This window comes from Hyperolius riggenbachi, chromosome 3 (genome assembly GCF_040937935.1).
Source record: "Hyperolius riggenbachi isolate aHypRig1 chromosome 3, aHypRig1.pri, whole genome shotgun sequence".
NCBI lineage: Eukaryota > Metazoa > Chordata > Amphibia > Anura > Hyperoliidae > Hyperolius > Hyperolius riggenbachi.
In genome coordinates, this window is record NC_090648.1 from 439760702 (window position 1) to 439778540 (window position 17839).

The 17839-nt window shown below is 43.1% G+C and overlaps 1 protein-coding gene across 1 annotated transcript in view; it reads right to left on the reverse strand.

Annotated features, from left to right (window-relative positions):
* The window catches only part of FCHSD1 (FCH and double SH3 domains 1), a 198153-nt gene that overhangs the window by 69242 nt on the left and 111072 nt on the right, over positions 1 to 17839 (reverse strand). The window contains exons 5-7 of the mRNA XM_068277714.1: positions 14219 to 14363; positions 11585 to 11721; positions 7325 to 7388 (exon numbers count right to left, since the gene is read on the reverse strand). Coding sequence (XP_068133815.1) covers positions 7325 to 7388; positions 11585 to 11721; positions 14219 to 14363 — 346 coding nt within the window. The remainder of the gene's footprint in view (positions 1 to 7324; positions 7389 to 11584; positions 11722 to 14218; positions 14364 to 17839) is intronic.

Here is a 17839-nt window from a genome sequence, read left to right on the forward strand (position 1 = left end):
TGCCCCCAGTATAGATTAGATAGGTTGCTGCCCCCAGTATAGATTAGATAGGTTGCTGCCCCCAGTATAGATTAGATAGGTTGCTGCCCCAGTATAGATTAGATAGGTTGCTGCCACCAGTATAGATTAGATAGGTTGCTGCCCCCAGGATAGATTAGATAGGTAGCTGCCCCCAGTATAGGTTAGATAGGTAGCTGCCCCCAGTATAGATTAGATAGGTTGCTGCCCCCAGTATAGATTAGATAGGTAGCTGCCCCCAGTATAGATTAGATAGGTAGCTGCCCCCAGTATAGATTAGATAGGTAGCTGCCCCCAGTATAGATTAGATAGGTAGCTGCCCCCAGTATAGATTAGATAGGTTGCTGCCCCCAGTATAGATTAGATAGGTTGCTGCCCCCAGTATAGATTAGATAGGTTGCTGCCCCCAGTATAGATTAGATAGGTTGCTGCCCCCAGTATAGATTAGATAGGTAGCTGCCCCCAGTATAGGTTAGATAGGTAGCTGCCCCCAGTATAGGTTAGATAGGTAGCTGCCCCCAGTATAGATTAGATAGGTTGCTGCCCCCAGTATAGATTAGATAGGTTGCTGCCCCCAGTATAGATTAGATAGGTAGCTGCCCCCAGTATAGATTAGATAGGTAGCTGCCCCCAGTATAGGTTAGATAGGTAGCTGCCCCCAGTATAGGTTAGATAGGTAGCTGCCCCCAGTATAGGTTAGATAGGTAGCTGCCCCCAGTATAGATTAGATAGGTAGGTTCCCCCAGTATAGGTTATATAGGTAGCTTCCCCCAGTATAGATTAGATAGGTAGGTTCCCCCAGTATAGATTAGATAGGTAGCTGCCCCCAGTATAGATTAGATAGGTAGCTGCCCCCAGTATAGATTAGATAGGTAGCTGCCCCCAGTATAGATTAGATAGGTAGCTGCCCCCAGTATAGGTTAGATAGGTAGGTGCCCCCACTATTGGCTAGATAGGTAGGTGCCCCTCCCCCTCATAGTGGAGGGGGAGCCGCGGGGAGGGCAGCCCGACCTCTCCCTCCCTTCCTCTCCCCGGGCCGCCCTCCGTGCTCAGCCCTCCAATGCAGACTGCAGTGCAAAGTGAACAACTCACCTCCCTGGTTCCGATCGCCGGCGCCTCTCACTTGCCGCTGGTCTCCTCTTCTACATTGTCACTGATGCACACTAAGCTTCCTGTTAAGCAGGAAGTTTAGTGTGCATCAGTTCAGTGACAATGTAGAAGAGGAGAACAGCGGCAAGTGAGAGGCGCCGGCGATCGGAACCAGGGAGGTGAGTTGTTCACTTTGCACTGCAGTCTGCATTGGAGGGCTGAGCACGGAGGGCGGCCCGGAGAGGAAGGGAGGGAGAGGTCGGGCTGCCCTCCCCGCGGCTCCCCCTCTATCACGGGCACGTTTGCCAAGTTTGCCCCCCAGCCATCACTCCCAGCAGCGGCACCAGGGGGCGGAGCAAGACGGACCCAGCCGGGGCCGCAGCTTCGCAACGTAGTTCACATTAAAATACAGGCAGCAGGAGCGCCCCCTGGAAGCCGGCGCCCTGAGCGATCGCACAGGTCGCTCAGGTCAAAGGCCGGCCCTGTTGGTTTCAGTGAAATTTATATAGTAAATAAAGAGAAAACTGTTTCAGGCATTTTCCATCTTTACTGCTTCTAACTGAAGCCAATCCTTATGTAATTTCCTCCCTTACTCTTTTTTTTCTCCTAGAGACTGCACTGTCGTATCTTGCTTGCTTTGTAAACACATGTGAGCACAGCATAGATCATATTTCAGCAGCTTCACACTGATCTACCCTCAGCCAATCAGTGAGGAGCAGGAATCTGGGAGGGGAGATAACAAGCTTCCTTCTCACTGGCAATGTACCAAATAGAGCCAGGCTGACTGAGATAAGATTTATTACAGCAGAAACATTTCTGATTATATTTAAATGCTTGCAATGCAGGGCAGGTTGTAGACTGTATAATAAACACAGAGCAGTGGGTAAAAAGCAATTTGATTTTAAGTCTGACAATCCCGCTTTAAGCAGGGGAAAACTGCATTTTAAAATTAACACATTAGGACACCTGAAGTGAGAGGTATATGGAGCCTGCCACATTTATTTATTTTTAACCAATACCAGTTGTCTCGCATCCTGCTGATCCTCAGGCATTAGTAGTGTCTGAATCACACACCTGAAACAAGCACTCAAACATCAGATCTGCATATGCTTGTTGGTTATATTAGAGGCAGAGGATCAGCAGGACAGCCAGGCAATATACATTTACAAAAAGAAAATAAATATGGCAGCCTCCACTTTAGGTGTCCATTAAAACTAGCAAATAATAATAATAAAAAAAAAATCTAAAAATATAACTCAGGTACTTAAAGAGGAACTCCAGTGAAAATAATGTAATAAAAAAAGTGCTTCATTTTCACAATAATTATGTATAAATGATTTAGTCAGTGTTTGGCCATTGTAAAATCTTTTCTCTCCCCGATTTACATTCTGACATTTATTACATGGTGACATTTTTACTGTGGGTAGGTTATGTAGCTGATGCTAGCTGTTTTGGCTGTTAGAGACAGCTGTAAACAGCTAATTCCTGTCTGTGAGCCTTGTTACATTGTAACAAACTGCCAAAAGTACCGCGGTACTCAGAGCTTCTTGTGGGAGGGGTTTCAGCACAAAATCAGTCACACAGCGCCCCCTGATGGTCTGTTTGTGAAAAGCATTATATTTCTCATGTAAAAGGGGGTGTCAGCTACTGATTGGGATAAAGTTCAATTCTTGGTTGGAGTTTCTCTTTAACCACTTCAGGACCACAGTGTTTACCCCCCTAAAGACCAGGCCATTTTTCTGTTAATAGGCCACTACAGCTTTCAGGCCAAGCTGCAGGGCCGCACAACACAGCACACAAGTGATTCCCCTTTTCTCCCCACCAACAGAGTTCTCTGTTGGTGGGGTCTGATCAGTGATCACCCACCCTGTGTTTATTTTTTAATAAATATTTATGTTTTTTTTTTATTACATTTCGGTATTTATTATTCCCTCCCTCTCTCCCAGCAGCCAGCCAATCATGGCGATTGGCTTTCATAGGCTTCAACCTATGAGAGCCGACTGCTCTCTTGTGCCCCAGGAGGACAGCCTGCTGTCCCCAGTACAGCGCCATCTATTAACTACTAACTGAAAAGACGGTGGTTTCGCCGTCTAACAGTCTCGCTGCTCGGAGACTGAAGGTGGGGAGGAGCTTCGCCTCCCAAGCAGGAAATGCGGCGCAGCCTGCGCGCGATCTCCTGCAGTAGCCGGCCCCAGCCGGAAATTTTTTTTTTGCCTCAGGCGGCAAATAGTCTAGGGCCGGCCCTGACGCCAATTGGCATTAGGCGGTCCTGGGGCTGCCGCCGCGGCCATGCCCAGTGGCGTGGGGTGGCCTTAAAGTAGTTAAAGTGACACTGAAGCAAAAGAAACAAACAAAACTTATTGTATAATGAATTGTATGTGTAGCACAGAGAATTAATAGAACATTAGTAGCAAAGAAAAAAAATCTCATTTTTATTTACAGTTATATGGCTTTCTTTATAGCATTGCATCATTTGTCCTAGTTGCAGTTTACAAACTATACTCTGTATTTTACACTATGAAAAAGAGCAAAGCTAATGACCCTTTGAACTTCCGTGCAGTAAAACCTTATCTGAAGCTGTGTCTCACTGTTTCTTTGATGTATAAATGCTTCAGAAAACAGTATTGCTCAGAGAAGCTCCTTTGCATAGAAAAGAACTATAGTTTCTTAACTCTTCCTGTACTGGAAACAATATGAGACTCTTTTCTTTGCTACCAATGTTCTATTTCTTAGTTGCACTACACATACAATTCATTATCCCATAAGTTTATTTTCACTTCAGATTCCTTTTAAATCTGCTGCAGGGATCAATTACAAAATAACATTCAAAATACATCTTTTAACTCTACTCCCCTATCCACCCCCTCCATCCATTCCAAAGGCTCTTGTAACGGATCCCATCTAACTACACTGAGGGCTAAAACCCACCAGAAGCCTTTGCTAAGCCCTAGTGATTTGAAAGTTCTTGCTCAGTGGCGTAGCTAGAAACCTCTGGGCCCCGATGCGGAATCTGGATGTGGGCCCCCCCACCCTCCCGGCAACAACTCTGGAAAGGCCACAAAGGCTCTGGCATTGGGCTCCTATTGACCAAAGGGGTAGCTTGACTTGAAAGAGGGGGTTGCTGCAAATGGAAGAGGAAGTTGCAAAGGGAAAAGCAGCAAAGGGGAGCAACACATGAAAGAGTGGGCAGATGCCCAAGAAAGGTGTACATGGATGTTAGACATGGAAGAGGGGCTGAACATAGAATGGGAGGTCAGCTGGCTGCTGTACATGGAAGGCTAGCCACAAGAAATTTGGCCTAAAGGAAGAAAAAGTATAAATCCGGTCTCGTCAGCAAGCCCAAATCAGCTATTATGGGCATCATATGATTTTGTTTTTGTTTTTTACATTAAATGCTTTATTGAAACAAACAAATGTCAAGAATCACATTTACAGTGTATCCACATGCTTTCATCAGAATATTAGCAGACTTCATATAAAAATCGGACATTTAGATAAATGTAAGGTCATGCACCTTGGACGTGCCAATGGTAGAGCTACAGATAAATGGCTTTCAGTTGGGAACATCAGACTTGGAGAAGGACTTGGGAATACTGGTTGATAACAAGTTAAAGGGACTCCGAGCAGTGCAGAAACTATGGAAAGATGCATATCATTTTAAAGCTCTCTTTCTCCTCTTTCCAATGATATATAAACCACTGCCCTAAGCCTTTTTTTAGTTTTCGCTATTTTCGTAATCGAAATTGCCGTGGCCGCGACTTAGATCGCGAAAATAGAGAAAACTAAAAGGCGTAGGACGACGATTTAGGGGTCGTCAGAAAGAGGAGAAAGAGAGCTTTAAAATGATATCCATCTTTCCATAGATACCTTGTATTACACAGGGCGACTTTTTCTCAAAGTCAGCAGCTCCATTCAGCAGAATACAATACAGAACACACAGAATACAGAACACACTAGCAGCGCTACAGAGGAGACTTATGCCGGGAATACACTGTACATTTGTACTTCTCGATTATGCCGCTGGATCGATTCCCCGCTCGACCCCGCGGGCGATTCTCTTATCTTCTGCTCGTTTTCCTTATCTTTTTCCATTGTCCCCCATGCGGTATCGAGCACAGAATCGATCCGGCGGGTGATCGGACATGTTGGAAATTATCAATCGAGCACCGTGTATTCCCAGCATTAGAGAGGAGATTAGAAAGAATATCTGAGTGACTCGCTTCTGCTGATGTAATCAGTTTTTGTTTTGAGTTAACATAAAGCAATGTGGTGTATAGATAAATACTGCTGGACCGCTACGTGACCTGAGCTGTATCACTCGCTAATCTGGATAGAAATTTGTTCTGTATAAATTGTTTTTGTTTTTTTGTATAGGATGATGATAATGTAGCAAGCCTATCCTATAGGTAATCATACTGTACTTAACGACCATTTAAGAATTATTTGACCAGTTTTTTGTCCTAATCTACATATATCATTACATTCAAAAAGTTTCAAAAACAAAATACACAAAACATTATGGCCTATGAGCTCCAAATGTCTACTCAATGGTGCGGCTATTGGCCAAAGGATCCCTAATCAGATTTGGACCTATATCCCTCTCTTCCAGTTTCAGTAGTACCCTTTGTTGCCCTATTATACTAGAGAGCAGCATTATAGAAGTGCTCTCTGTTGCCCTCTGGTATGGTGGTGCCTCCTGCAGCACTCTCTTGGAGAGCCCTGAAGTTTTTTCAGATGCCACCTGTAGAGCTATCCATTTCCCCTTACTGTGTTTTTCACTGCACCTGTAGTAATAATTTTAGTATTTGTATAGAGCTTTTATCCTGCTTACGGGGCAGCAACTAGAGCGCACTCAGTAGGCAGCAACAGTGTTAGGGAGTCTCGCCCATGAAATCTACTGAATAGGTGCTGGCATACTGAAATACGTAGAGCTGAGATTTGAACCCAGTTCTTCTGTCAGAGGCAGAGCCCTTAACCAGTACACTATCCAGCCACAGCTCCTTTGCTCCAGTACACTCCTGGGCTCCTTTGTAGTGGCTTTCACAATCACTTCCTCAATGTAGAGTATGGCAGCAGAGCATGTAAATATTTAGCTATTATACCTATCCTGGTGGTGCACTCCCTGCCCTGTGGTCTATGTCTGGGCCAACTCTCAACTATGCCGTGTTGCTCACATGACCAATTCAGGTCTCATAACAGTGACATGGCTAGTGTCCGATATCAGGAGGCCCAGACAGTGATTCTATGGCAAGGAGCACAAAAGCAAAAGCCACACCAGCTATCTTCATTACCAGTACCTGCTGACCCACTAATGCACTGTATTAGTGGGTCAGCAGGTAGTGTTTACGAAGACAGCCCTTATGAGCCCTCCCGGGAGCTTGGGGCCTCTCTGCATCCCATACTTATGTCATTGTGCCTATTCTTATAGGTGTTTATATGGCTCTTAAGGAGTCCACACACCATACATTTTTTAAAATATCTGTTCAATTTAAGAATTGCAATACATTTTTCTGACTGATTGTAACATTTCAAAAATATGACCAATGTACCACACACATATGTTCAATTTTTTCCCAATTATGATAAAAATGATTGGAAACTGACAAAATTGCTAGGTTGTGTATATTAATAAATTCACAATCTAACACACACCATACAATCTTTAGAAAGATTTCAAGAAAAATATCTGGCATTCCGGATCGATAAAAATCGAAAAAACAGGAAATCCGATTTTTCAGTCGAATGAAAAAAAAAGCTTTCGATTTTTTCGGAAGATCCGATCGTTTTTATCGAATTACTGTAAAATCGGATCATTTTATTGTATCATGTGTGGCCACCTTAACACATTTTCAACAATACATTATAAAGTACGCTGAAGAAGTCCTTCACAGAACTTCACAATCTGACATCTAAACAACCTCCCCACAGTTTCCTGGCCCGGTTTCCAAATCTGGACAGGTTATTATTCAGTTAAGATGCTTACAGGGATACTTCACTGGTATTTGAAGAAGAACAAGTTGTGGAAAATTATGCTACCAGACGAAAACATTAACTGGCTGTTTATAGTACATTTTGAGGTTTCTGGCAGCGCTCCTCACTTTAATTTGTCTGGTAGTTTACTCAGGTCTTTAAGATGACTGTTCTAACAAGTAAAACCAATCTATTAAGCTGCATTCTGCTGCCAGAGAGCTGTTCAGGAACAGAGCATTATTCATACCTTGGCACTCAGCTTCTGGAGGCTGGCCTTGGAGTGGAAGATGCTATGATCACTTTTCTTTAACCTGATGAAGAACAACACCATAATTTTACTGGAACGGACAATCCATCCATACTACTGTATAAGTAGAAGTAAAGGGTTAGAAGGCACCTGGAAATGGGTTAAAATAAAGCATTAAAAAGGAGTGTGATTAAAACCACTTACGTCCTGTAATGAGCACCCGATAAATATGGGGAGAAACATTATCTGGCATTATGCTTGTCGCGCTTATGCTCTCTTCATCAGGTATAGTGCTGATTGGTTGACCTTGACTAGCATTAGTGACTCTGCGTCACACATGTCCATAAAGTGCTGTTTACCATATATTTATCAGCTACTCCCAAGCGACCCAGAGACCTAAAGCTGAGTACTCACCTCATTATCGCCGTGCATCGCTAAGTGTTTGCCTAATTGCCCGCTTCGTGAGATTGCAGAAACGATCACTTATCACTCAGAATATAACAGCTTGTTGCAAAAATCGTGTGGTAGGTACGGGTCTATGGGTAATTCCCCTCATACCTAATTTACTGCTGTCTGGTGAGTAGACTAGGTAAATACTCCCTGTCTCCCCACCAGTAAAAACATTCTGCACTAAACGGACCACTATTGCGAAAAATTGTAAATATTAAAATACATTTAAAATATACATTTTTTTCGGAGCGTAAAATATACTATAAATGACTTTTTTACTATGTTGCTGTCGCTTAGGCGGTGAAGAGCTGACAGATCTGAATGGTTTTGGACAAGTCTATCTCCTGATGGGGGATTCTCAGTATTTCTTTTTTCTTCTTTACAAAAGATCTTCCTGCAAAGGATCTAGATGTCTGCCAGCCTCCCTACTTATTTGCACACTGATTTGGCAAGTTGGTGAGCAACTGCCATTTGGTAAGTGTATTTGTAAATGAAGAAGTACCTGACAATCCCCCATAAGGAGAAGGACTAGTCCAAAATCTGTCAGATTTTCACTGCCTACTGTAAGTGACAGCAACATTAGAAACAAATAATTTACAGTGCATTTTAATCTACATTTTATATGTATGCATTTAAAATTTTATAATTTTTTGCAATGGTGGTCCTTTAAAGGCTCCTGTATCACGCGTTTTACACCTCTCTGGGATTCTCCTAGTGAATTACACATCTATGGGCTTGGTCAACCAGGTCTGCTCATTCCAATGGTCAAAAGTCAGGCACTTCCCATTATGGATAAATATAACCTGGTAGGCAGCAAAACCACAAAGATGGGCTGGTAGCAGAGGACAATAGTGACTACTGTTGGACAGTCTGGTTGGTTGAGGTGAAAATACTGTTATGTATATACATAAAATAGTCAAAGAAAATCCATATCTAGACAGAGATCTAAAAATATAATCTAACAACTCAGCAAATAGCATTTTTGAGATATTACTTTCTTGAGCGAAAAGAGGTAAAAATCATGAATTGAAATTATGAAATCCCTGACCAAATGAAGACTTTAAAAATAATTTGTTGAGAAAGTTACTTTTAAGTGTGATGGGCGTGGCTGCTGTTGATGTTTTAGACTGCATCATCCTACTGTTCAGGGGGAAGCCAAAGCCTTGATCTGTCTAAGAAGATGGTAGCTTTTAGCACATACAGTCAATGATGTAGCAAGTGGCAAGTGTTTGGGTTCCCTGCCAGATGTTTTACAAGTTATTTTACATTCGCTAAGCAAAGAGCTTATTTAAAGGAATACAAGCTCTAGAAAAAAGTGCTTACACAGGGAATGAAAAATATTTCTGCCTGAGATGGGGTTTAAAAATTTCCAGCCTTAAATGACTGACCATATAGACTAAATTTGCTGATAACTAGTACTTGTGAGCAGATGTACCTCTTCTACAATAATTACATTGATTGCACAGTTAAAACAGGAGTGTCTGTAAGTACGGTCAGGAGTCCAGCTGCTTTACAAAACTGCAAACAAGACTACACCGCTCAAACCTCCTTGGACCTAATCAACACAGATCTTTTGTTTTTTTCTTTCTGGCTTTAGGCTGCGTTCACACTCGGTTTATCGGAAGAAAGCAAAGTAATATTTTTATTCTTAAAAATGGCAAAGCAATAGATAGGATCATGTAGGAAGATACAAAAAGAACAATGAGAGCCCAATATAGTGTAGTATGTACTGGGATGTGGGAGAATAGTAAATTGTGAGAATGAGATACTCACAGACACGGGTTACCATCCAGGCAACCACTGTAAATACAGATGAGGAGATTAGACCTCTCCCCACTCAGGATTAAGACGTCGCTCTCTGTAGATTGGAAAGGAAGGGGGTAGGTCCCCCCTCCGCCAGGGGTGGACACAATACCACTGTTCACATTAGTCCATTCAAAGCTGATCAGTTCTGATGTGCAAAACGCAGTTATGGGTCCAGCACAATTTCTCTGGATTGGCCACACAAAGCCAATCTCACTAGGCTGGTCGCCACATACGCTTCACCACTTTTTACCATCACATGCAGGTCCTCCACCGCTGCTGTCACCACCGCTCGGTCTAATGCATGTTAGAAGTACCGGTATACAGAATCCCATCATAAGCATCAGACTCCCATTGGATTGTAACAGATCAATGAGAATCCTCCCTGGCTTGAAGGAGGATTGCCATTGGTCTGCTGCAATCTAATGGAGAGCCTCAATGCTTCAAACTGTATACCGGTGCTTCTATCATGCAATGGACCTGAGCAGCAGTGGCGCAAGAGAGGGAATGTGGCAGTGACAGGTATACAGAGTGGGTGGCGAAGCTAAATGGAAGGGGAGAAAAGGATAAAAAGCAGATGCCAACATAACAAATTGATCTGTACGATATGGGATCCTATGCTGCTAATAATTTTAGCCATAGGTCCTAGACAAGCATGCAGATCAGGTTTTTCTGACACAAATCTGACAAGATTAGCTGCATGCTTTTTCAGGTGTTCGATTCAGACACTACTGCAGCCAAAGAGATCAACAGGACTGCCAGGCAACTAGTATTGTTTAAAAGGAAATAAATATGGCAGCCTCTATATACCTTTCGCTTCAGGTTCCCTTTAAGTGACAATCTGGCTGTGATAATTAAGTGGCAGCTCAGACACACCTCCATAACCAGAAAGCAGCAAAGTATGGCTGGATACAGCTAGGGTAACTACATGTAGAAGCAATAGTCAGTCCAAAATAAAAGTATGATTTTTTTTTTACTTTTCTGCTAAGCAATGCAAGTAATCATGCATTAAAAAGCAGCTAGAGCAGGATTATCCACCAGAAAACCTAGGCAGCTGCCTGGGGCCTAGTAGGTGTCAAGGGGCGCACCTGCCACCTTCTCTGGCCTCTCTTTACTTCAGCTTACCAAAGGGAACAATTAAATGTGCACATAAAAGTGTATGTTGGGAATAAGCCCTTACATGTACCGTTTCACCTAATTTAAGACATCCCTCACAAGTAAGCCCTAGCAGGAATTTCTAGCATGTTTGGCAACTTGTGTTATTACTGGAGCCGATGGTCTCGCGGGCAAGACCATGTCTCCATCATTGGGCCAATCACTGTGCTCGCTGCTACTCAGCAAGTGCCCAATTAGCCCAATAACAGAACCATGGTCCCGCCTGTGAGACCATCGGCTCCAGTAGGTACACACAAGTTGCTATACTTCTTCCTTATAGGCTGAAGCTTGGGGACACAGCAACATGGAGCTGGGGTAAGAGGAGGATACAGGGGGACAACAGAGGACATGGAGCGCATAGGGGGAAAGGGACTCAGGAGAACAGGGGATAGAGGAAGACACGGGTACAGAGAGGGACACCAGGAGCACACTAAAAGTACAAGGGGACACATGGGCACACAAGAGGTAATTACTAATCCAGAGGGAGCAGGTCATCAAATTAATAAACATTTGCTGTGTCTATAAAGACAATCAGCGTTTCTTTCTCTAAAATGCACAGTACCTTATTCCTCAAATCAATATGTTATATACACTTACTAGTTTTATTTCTGTATCTGTAATGCAACAATTTGTAATACCCTTTGAATTGTGTATCGATGGGAAATTTTTCATGCACACTGCTGTTCTTTTATTTTTCTGTAACCTGACCTTTTTGATCAATAAATAAACGTTGTGGTTTAAAAAACAAACAAACATTTTTTTTTTTACTGGACAGGTGTTTTGAGCCATTTTGATGTGCATTCCCAAATAGCTTTACGCTGCCCTCCCCTTCTATAGTGCGGAGAGTCTCACCTGGCCTCTGTGTCGGCCGCTTTCTCTTTGGCCACCTCACTGACACGCTCCATTTGGACATAACGCTTCTTAGTCTTGCTCACCTCTTTCACAGTTTCCAGCAGCTCATTCTGCACTTTCTGCAGATGCTCTATACTCTGCAGTTAGAAAAATACATGTTAGAATGCATCAGGCTGTTTTCACAGATACATTTTGATGCTTGCTATAGCACGTCACTTGTCACAGTACCCTTCACCTAATGCATAATGCATCCCATTCACATTGTCGCTAAAGGAATCTTATGTGCACACAGCAGATCGCAGCATACAACCTGCTGAGAGAAGCAAACTCATGTTCTTTAACACCCCCCCTCCCACCGCATTATCATGGTTTGTAAAGATGAAATGGAGACTATGCCCTAACTTAAACAACTGTCTTATTCGATGCAGCCCTTCGGTAAAACATGCAGAACCCCTATTTATGTTTAAACATTAAGGGAAACCTGTGGGGAGGAATATGCCATTTGTATTTCCTCTTCTGGAGTGAGTGTCGTGCTGATCTTTTGGTTTTAGTCATGTCTAAGTCAAATGGCTGGAATAGCTTGCACCTGAGGATGAGATGCACTTACCTGCTGCCAATTCCGTATTTTGCTTCCCCTGCCGCAAGGGCCATGCAAGTCTATGGAGACTTGCACACTTCACGCAATGCAACGCTGTGCGCCGGAAGTAGTAAGGTCACTGCATTCCCTACACAAAATCTGCAGCGCGTTGCAGCATGATCCGTGCCTACTGCAACAAGTGTGCATGACAGTAGTACATGCACGGACCAACGGGAATTCCAGTGATGTAGTTCCTGTCCAGCAGGGAGTACATCGCTAGTTGAGGGGCGGGCCTATGCATATGACCCTGTCACCACACAGTGGCGCAGGTGAGCAAATGGAATGAAAATCAAGACAAGACATTTATATAGCACTTTTCTCCTGGCGTACTCAATGTGCTTCAGGGCTGCAGGCACTTAGGACGCGCTTCACGGGTGACCAGGATCATTAGGGAGCCTTGCCCAAAGTAAGTACCATAGTGTTTTCCTTAATGATTTAATTTTCATAATTTGTTATATCTACTACTTATCTTTGAAATTGTAGCCGATACTTTAACAGCCAAAAAATACGGAGAAGGTGCGGAGGGGGAACGATGTATGATAATAGATGGAGATATCTCTGACATGTTCACTTTAAAAGGCACCCAAGGTGAGAGACCTATGGAGTCTGCTATATTTATTTCCTTTTAAACAATACCAGTTGCCTGGCAGTCCTGCTGATCTCCCTGGTCCGTAGGGTTTAAATTGAACACCTGAAACAAGCATGCAACAAATCTAGTCAGATAGATCTGATCTGCATGCTTGTTCAGGGTATATGGCTTAAAGTAATAGAGGAGAGGATCAGCAGGACAGCCAGGCAATGTGCATTATTTAAAAGGAAATAAACATGTCAGCATCCATATCCCTTTCACCTCAGGTTCCCTTTAAAGCAACTCAATCTGAATGGAGAACTGTTGTGTGGTTATTTATTGTCAATATAAGCTCATTTCGTTCCAGTTTCTGAAGCTGGGAGGGCTGCCAGTGCATAAATTAGCTGATGTTTTAAAAACAATCTGGAACGTTTTACGGTCTATGCTTGCTCTGCTTTAAAACTGGTGGGAGTCAGTGGGAGCTATTATTTCCTGTACTTCTGTAACATGGACATATTACACAACACTTTACAGAGAGTACAAACTGCTGTCCTCCCTCAGAGAGGGTTGCAGTCTCACATCTCCACTATACTCTGGGGCCATTTTTTTGGGAAGAATCTATTTCATGTTTTTGTGGTTTGTCGGAGGAAAGACACACATTACTAATTATTTAGCCAGCATTTCCAACATGGAGTCACCCAGACAGTGAACAATACCTTTATGTGGTCACAGAATGACTGTGAAAATATGATTTCTACCAGCTTTGTAGGACATGTGTTTCGAAAGGACTGTCATCAGAAAAAAAATTAAAATATAGAAGTACCGGTACATTTGTTCCAGAGTAAAATGCACCATACATTACATTTATGTCAAAAAGGCAAGAAAGTCTAGCTGAGCCAGAATTTACCTGGTGGGCTAAAAATACAGCTACATTGCAATTACTATGGGGTTATGTATTGGTGAGGCAAAAGTATGGGTACATTGCTTTTACTTTAGGGTTATGTATTGGTGAGGTAAAAGTACAGCTGCATTGCTATTACTATGGGGCTATGTATTGATACAAAGATACAAAAAAAAAACAAAAAAAAAAAAACATGTATTGGTGAGGGAAAATGACAGGTACATTGCTATTAGTTTGGGGTTATGCATTGGTGAGGTAAAAGTGCAGCTACATTGCTATTACTATGGTGATTTGTATTGGTGAGGTAAAAATACACGTACACTAAAGGGTTATGAATTGATGAGATAAAAATACAGCTACATTGCTATTACTATAGTTTTATGTATTGGTGTAGGTACAATGCTATTACTGTGAGGTTTTGTAGTGTAAGGTAAATATACAGGTACATTGCTATTACTATAAGTTTATGTACTGAGGTAGTTTTCATGTAGCAATTAATTTCGTGTTTCTCCCAAAATAAATGTTCACCTTTTTCAGGAGTTGCTCCTTCGCCGTCCGGACAGTTCTTGCTGCCTCTACAGTGACATTCCTGTAATTATCGGCTGCAACCACTCGAGTCTGTCCTATAAAAGATGTGCCTTCCATCATAGACTTCCACACTGAAAACACACTCCTAAGGAAGACAGTATAACAATCATACACAACCAGTGTTTTTTTAAACTGTGGAAGGTTTTCTAAATCATAGGGCACAAAAGAATCTAATTGAAAGAACACCTGTAATACACTTTTTTTTTTAAATTTATATACCCTTGCAGAATATATGATTACTTAACAATTTTTCAGAGAATATAAACCACACTAAAACTTTTCTTTTATTCATGGGTAGTGGTTGGCTGAAGCCATTTATGGTCAAATACTCGTTACATCATAATTACTACACAAACTATCCAAATGACCCTGATCAAAAGTCTACATACCCCAGTTTTTAATACCGTGTATTGCACCTTTAACATCAATGACAGCTTGTAGTCTTTTGTGGTAGTTGAGGATGAGGTTCTTTATCTTCTGGATGGTAAAGGTCCCAATTCTTCCTTGCTGAGATAGCTGCTTCAGAACCTTAACTTTATGCTGCTGTAGCCAAATGGCAGGTCGACTTGGCCTTGTGCTTTGGATCTTTGTCATTGGAAATGTCCATGTACTGTACATCCAATGCTCAGTTTCCTGGCTAATAAGTGCAAATTTTACTCCAGTATTTTGTGATAACTTACTGCATTTATATTGCCATTAATTCTGACCAAATTTCCTTTGCCTTTGTAGCTCAGGCATTCCCAAAATATCAGCGAACCACCAACATGTTTCACAGTAGTAATGGTTTACCTTTTATCACAGGCCTTGTTGACTCCTCTCCAAATGTAACGTTCATGGTTGTGGCCAAAAAGTTACATTTTTGTCTCATCGCTGCAAATGACTTTGTGCCAGAAGGTTTGAGGCCTGTCTCTGTGCTGTTTGGCATATTGTAAGCAGGATACTTTGTGGCATTTGTGTGGTCATGGCTTTCTTCTGGCAACTCGAGCATTCAGCCCCTCTTTCTTTAAGTGCCTCCTTATTGTGCATCTTGAAACTGCCACACCAATTTTTTTCAGCAAGTGCTGTATTTTACCTTAAAGTGAATGGGAACCGCATTTAAAAAAATGAGACCGATACTTACCCAAGGAGAGGGAGGGCTCTGGGTCCTATAGAGCCTTTCCGGCTCCTCTCCTGGTCCCCTCATTCCAGTACTGGCTCGCCCGGTAGCAGTATTTGACTAATTTAGTCAAATACTGCTTTGCCCGGCCGAAAGAGGCTTCAGAAGTCTTCAGGGAGCCCGAGTGCTCCTGAAGAAGGGCGGCCCTGTATTCCCCCTGCGCAAGCACGCTCTCTTGCGCGGTCACACCTGTGCAGTATGGAGCCGCACGTCTTTGGGAGGACACAGCTCCCGAAGACTTCCAAATACCCTTTCGGCGGGAGATGGAAATGGGGGGGGAGCCAGCACAGGATAGAGGGCACCGAGAGAGGAGACTGAAGGCCCTATACAACCCAGAGCCTTCCCTCTCCTTATGCTGCATACACACTTGAGATAAAAGTCTTTAGAAAAGGCAAGATCACAGACCAATCTTACCACCCTTTATGTAGTATGAGAGCCATACTCTACACAGTCTATTCTATGGAGCTGCACTCCCCATCAGATAAAATCTTAGCAAGATGCTGCACACACAGATGCTGTACACATTCAAAAGATCATTATCTGCAAAAGATCTCTTCCTGCAATAGATCCATTCCTGCAAAATGCATTCATAGTCTATGAGATCTGCAGATCATCATACACACCTTGTTTAACAGGCAATCATCTGCAGATCAGATCCACCAGGATGGATTTTCAGAATCTGCAGATGATTGCCAGATATGCAGATGAAGTCTGTTAAACAAGGTGTGTATGAGGATCTGCAGATCTCACTGCGGCCAAATAGATCAGCAGGGCTGCCAGGCAACTGGTATTGTTTAAAAGCAAATAAATGTTTCTTCTCACTTCAGTTGTCCTTTAAAAAGAGTAAACACAGTGGTTTGACAAGAGATGGCTTCAGCCAACCACTTACCAAGATTAAAAGAACATTTTTTGTGTTATTATACATTGTCTATGAAAAATGGTAAGGAAGTCATACATTCTGTCAGGGTATGTAAACTTCTGAGTAAAACTATAGGTGTCACACTGCGTCTTGCACACTTGGGTACACTTCACACCCCCTTCCACCAGCAGCTCACCGAATCCAAGCCACTTCAGCTTTGCAGGTGGGTCATGCGTATTTAATCACTCTCCTCAATGCTATGCAGAATCAGCCACTCCAGACTTCTATCTCTAACTGCCTTCGCCTCCCTGCATCCCTTGCAGTATCTACAAGGGAAGGATTATGGGTTAGAAAGGATTCTTCCCATGTAGATACTGCAAGGGATACAGGGTTTAAATACACATGGCCCACCTGCAAAGCTGAGGTGGCTTGGATTCGGTGAGCTGCTGGTGGGAGGGGTGTGCAGTGTACCCACAAGAGCAAGACACAGGGTAACACCTATTCACTTGGAATTGATGCCGTATCACGCTTAGGGCTTGATCCACTAAGACAAATAGCCTGCCTTATCAGAGTCAACACAGCTTATCAAAGTTAAAACGTTTTAAAAGAGTTAACATGCCTTATCAGAGTAGTATAGCGAGCACTACGAAGTTATGCCTGCTAATTGGCAATGACGAGAGCTCCACTCGTCCTGTCCTGATCCCCTGCATGTCCAATCACTTTAAAGAACATTATCCCCGCACTTTGATTGGCCCAATAGGCTGCCTGTCAAGTTTCCTGTCAAGTGACAGGCAGCCTATTGGGCCAATCAAAGTGCGGGGATAATGTCCTTTAAAGTGATTGGACCCGCAGGGGCTCAGGGCAGGACGAGTGGAGCTCTCATCATTGCTATTTAGCAGGCATAAGTTCGTAGTGCTCGCTATGCTATTCTGATAAAGCATGTTAACTCTGATAAGGCATGTTAACTAATAAGGCATGCCATTTGTCTTAGTGAATCAAGCCGTATGTGAGGTTATTGTGATTTGTTACAGGAATCCAGGTTTGCAGGAGAGCGCAGAAGGATTGGCATAACTTTGAAACATTTCTGGAATTAACTGCAGCGAACTCTATCAGGTTTTAATTTGTATTGTGTGCAGCTACTGGCGTGGATATTCTTTTCAATTTCATTCTGAGCACAACTGTATGCTTAAAGTGTACCAGAGACCAAGTTTTATACATGTCTGGGGCTTCCTCCAGCCCTCTCCGCATGGATCGCTCTTCCGTCGCCTCCTCCTACTCCAGGTAGAAGCCCCGTAAGTTTGGCCCGTCAGGATCAGTCGGCGCATGCACAGTGCGGCTGTGCGCGCCCCCGTCTTGCTCCCGCGGCTGGGAGCGATCTGAGCCTACACAGTAGGCCACGCATGCACAGTGCGCCCTTAATCGGCAAACTTACGAGGCTTCTACCGCGACCGAGAGAAAGCGGAGGACGACGTCGTGGGAGCAATCAGTGCTGAGGGGGCTGGAAGAAGCCCTAGGTATGTATACAACTTTTAGATTCATTTGTCTC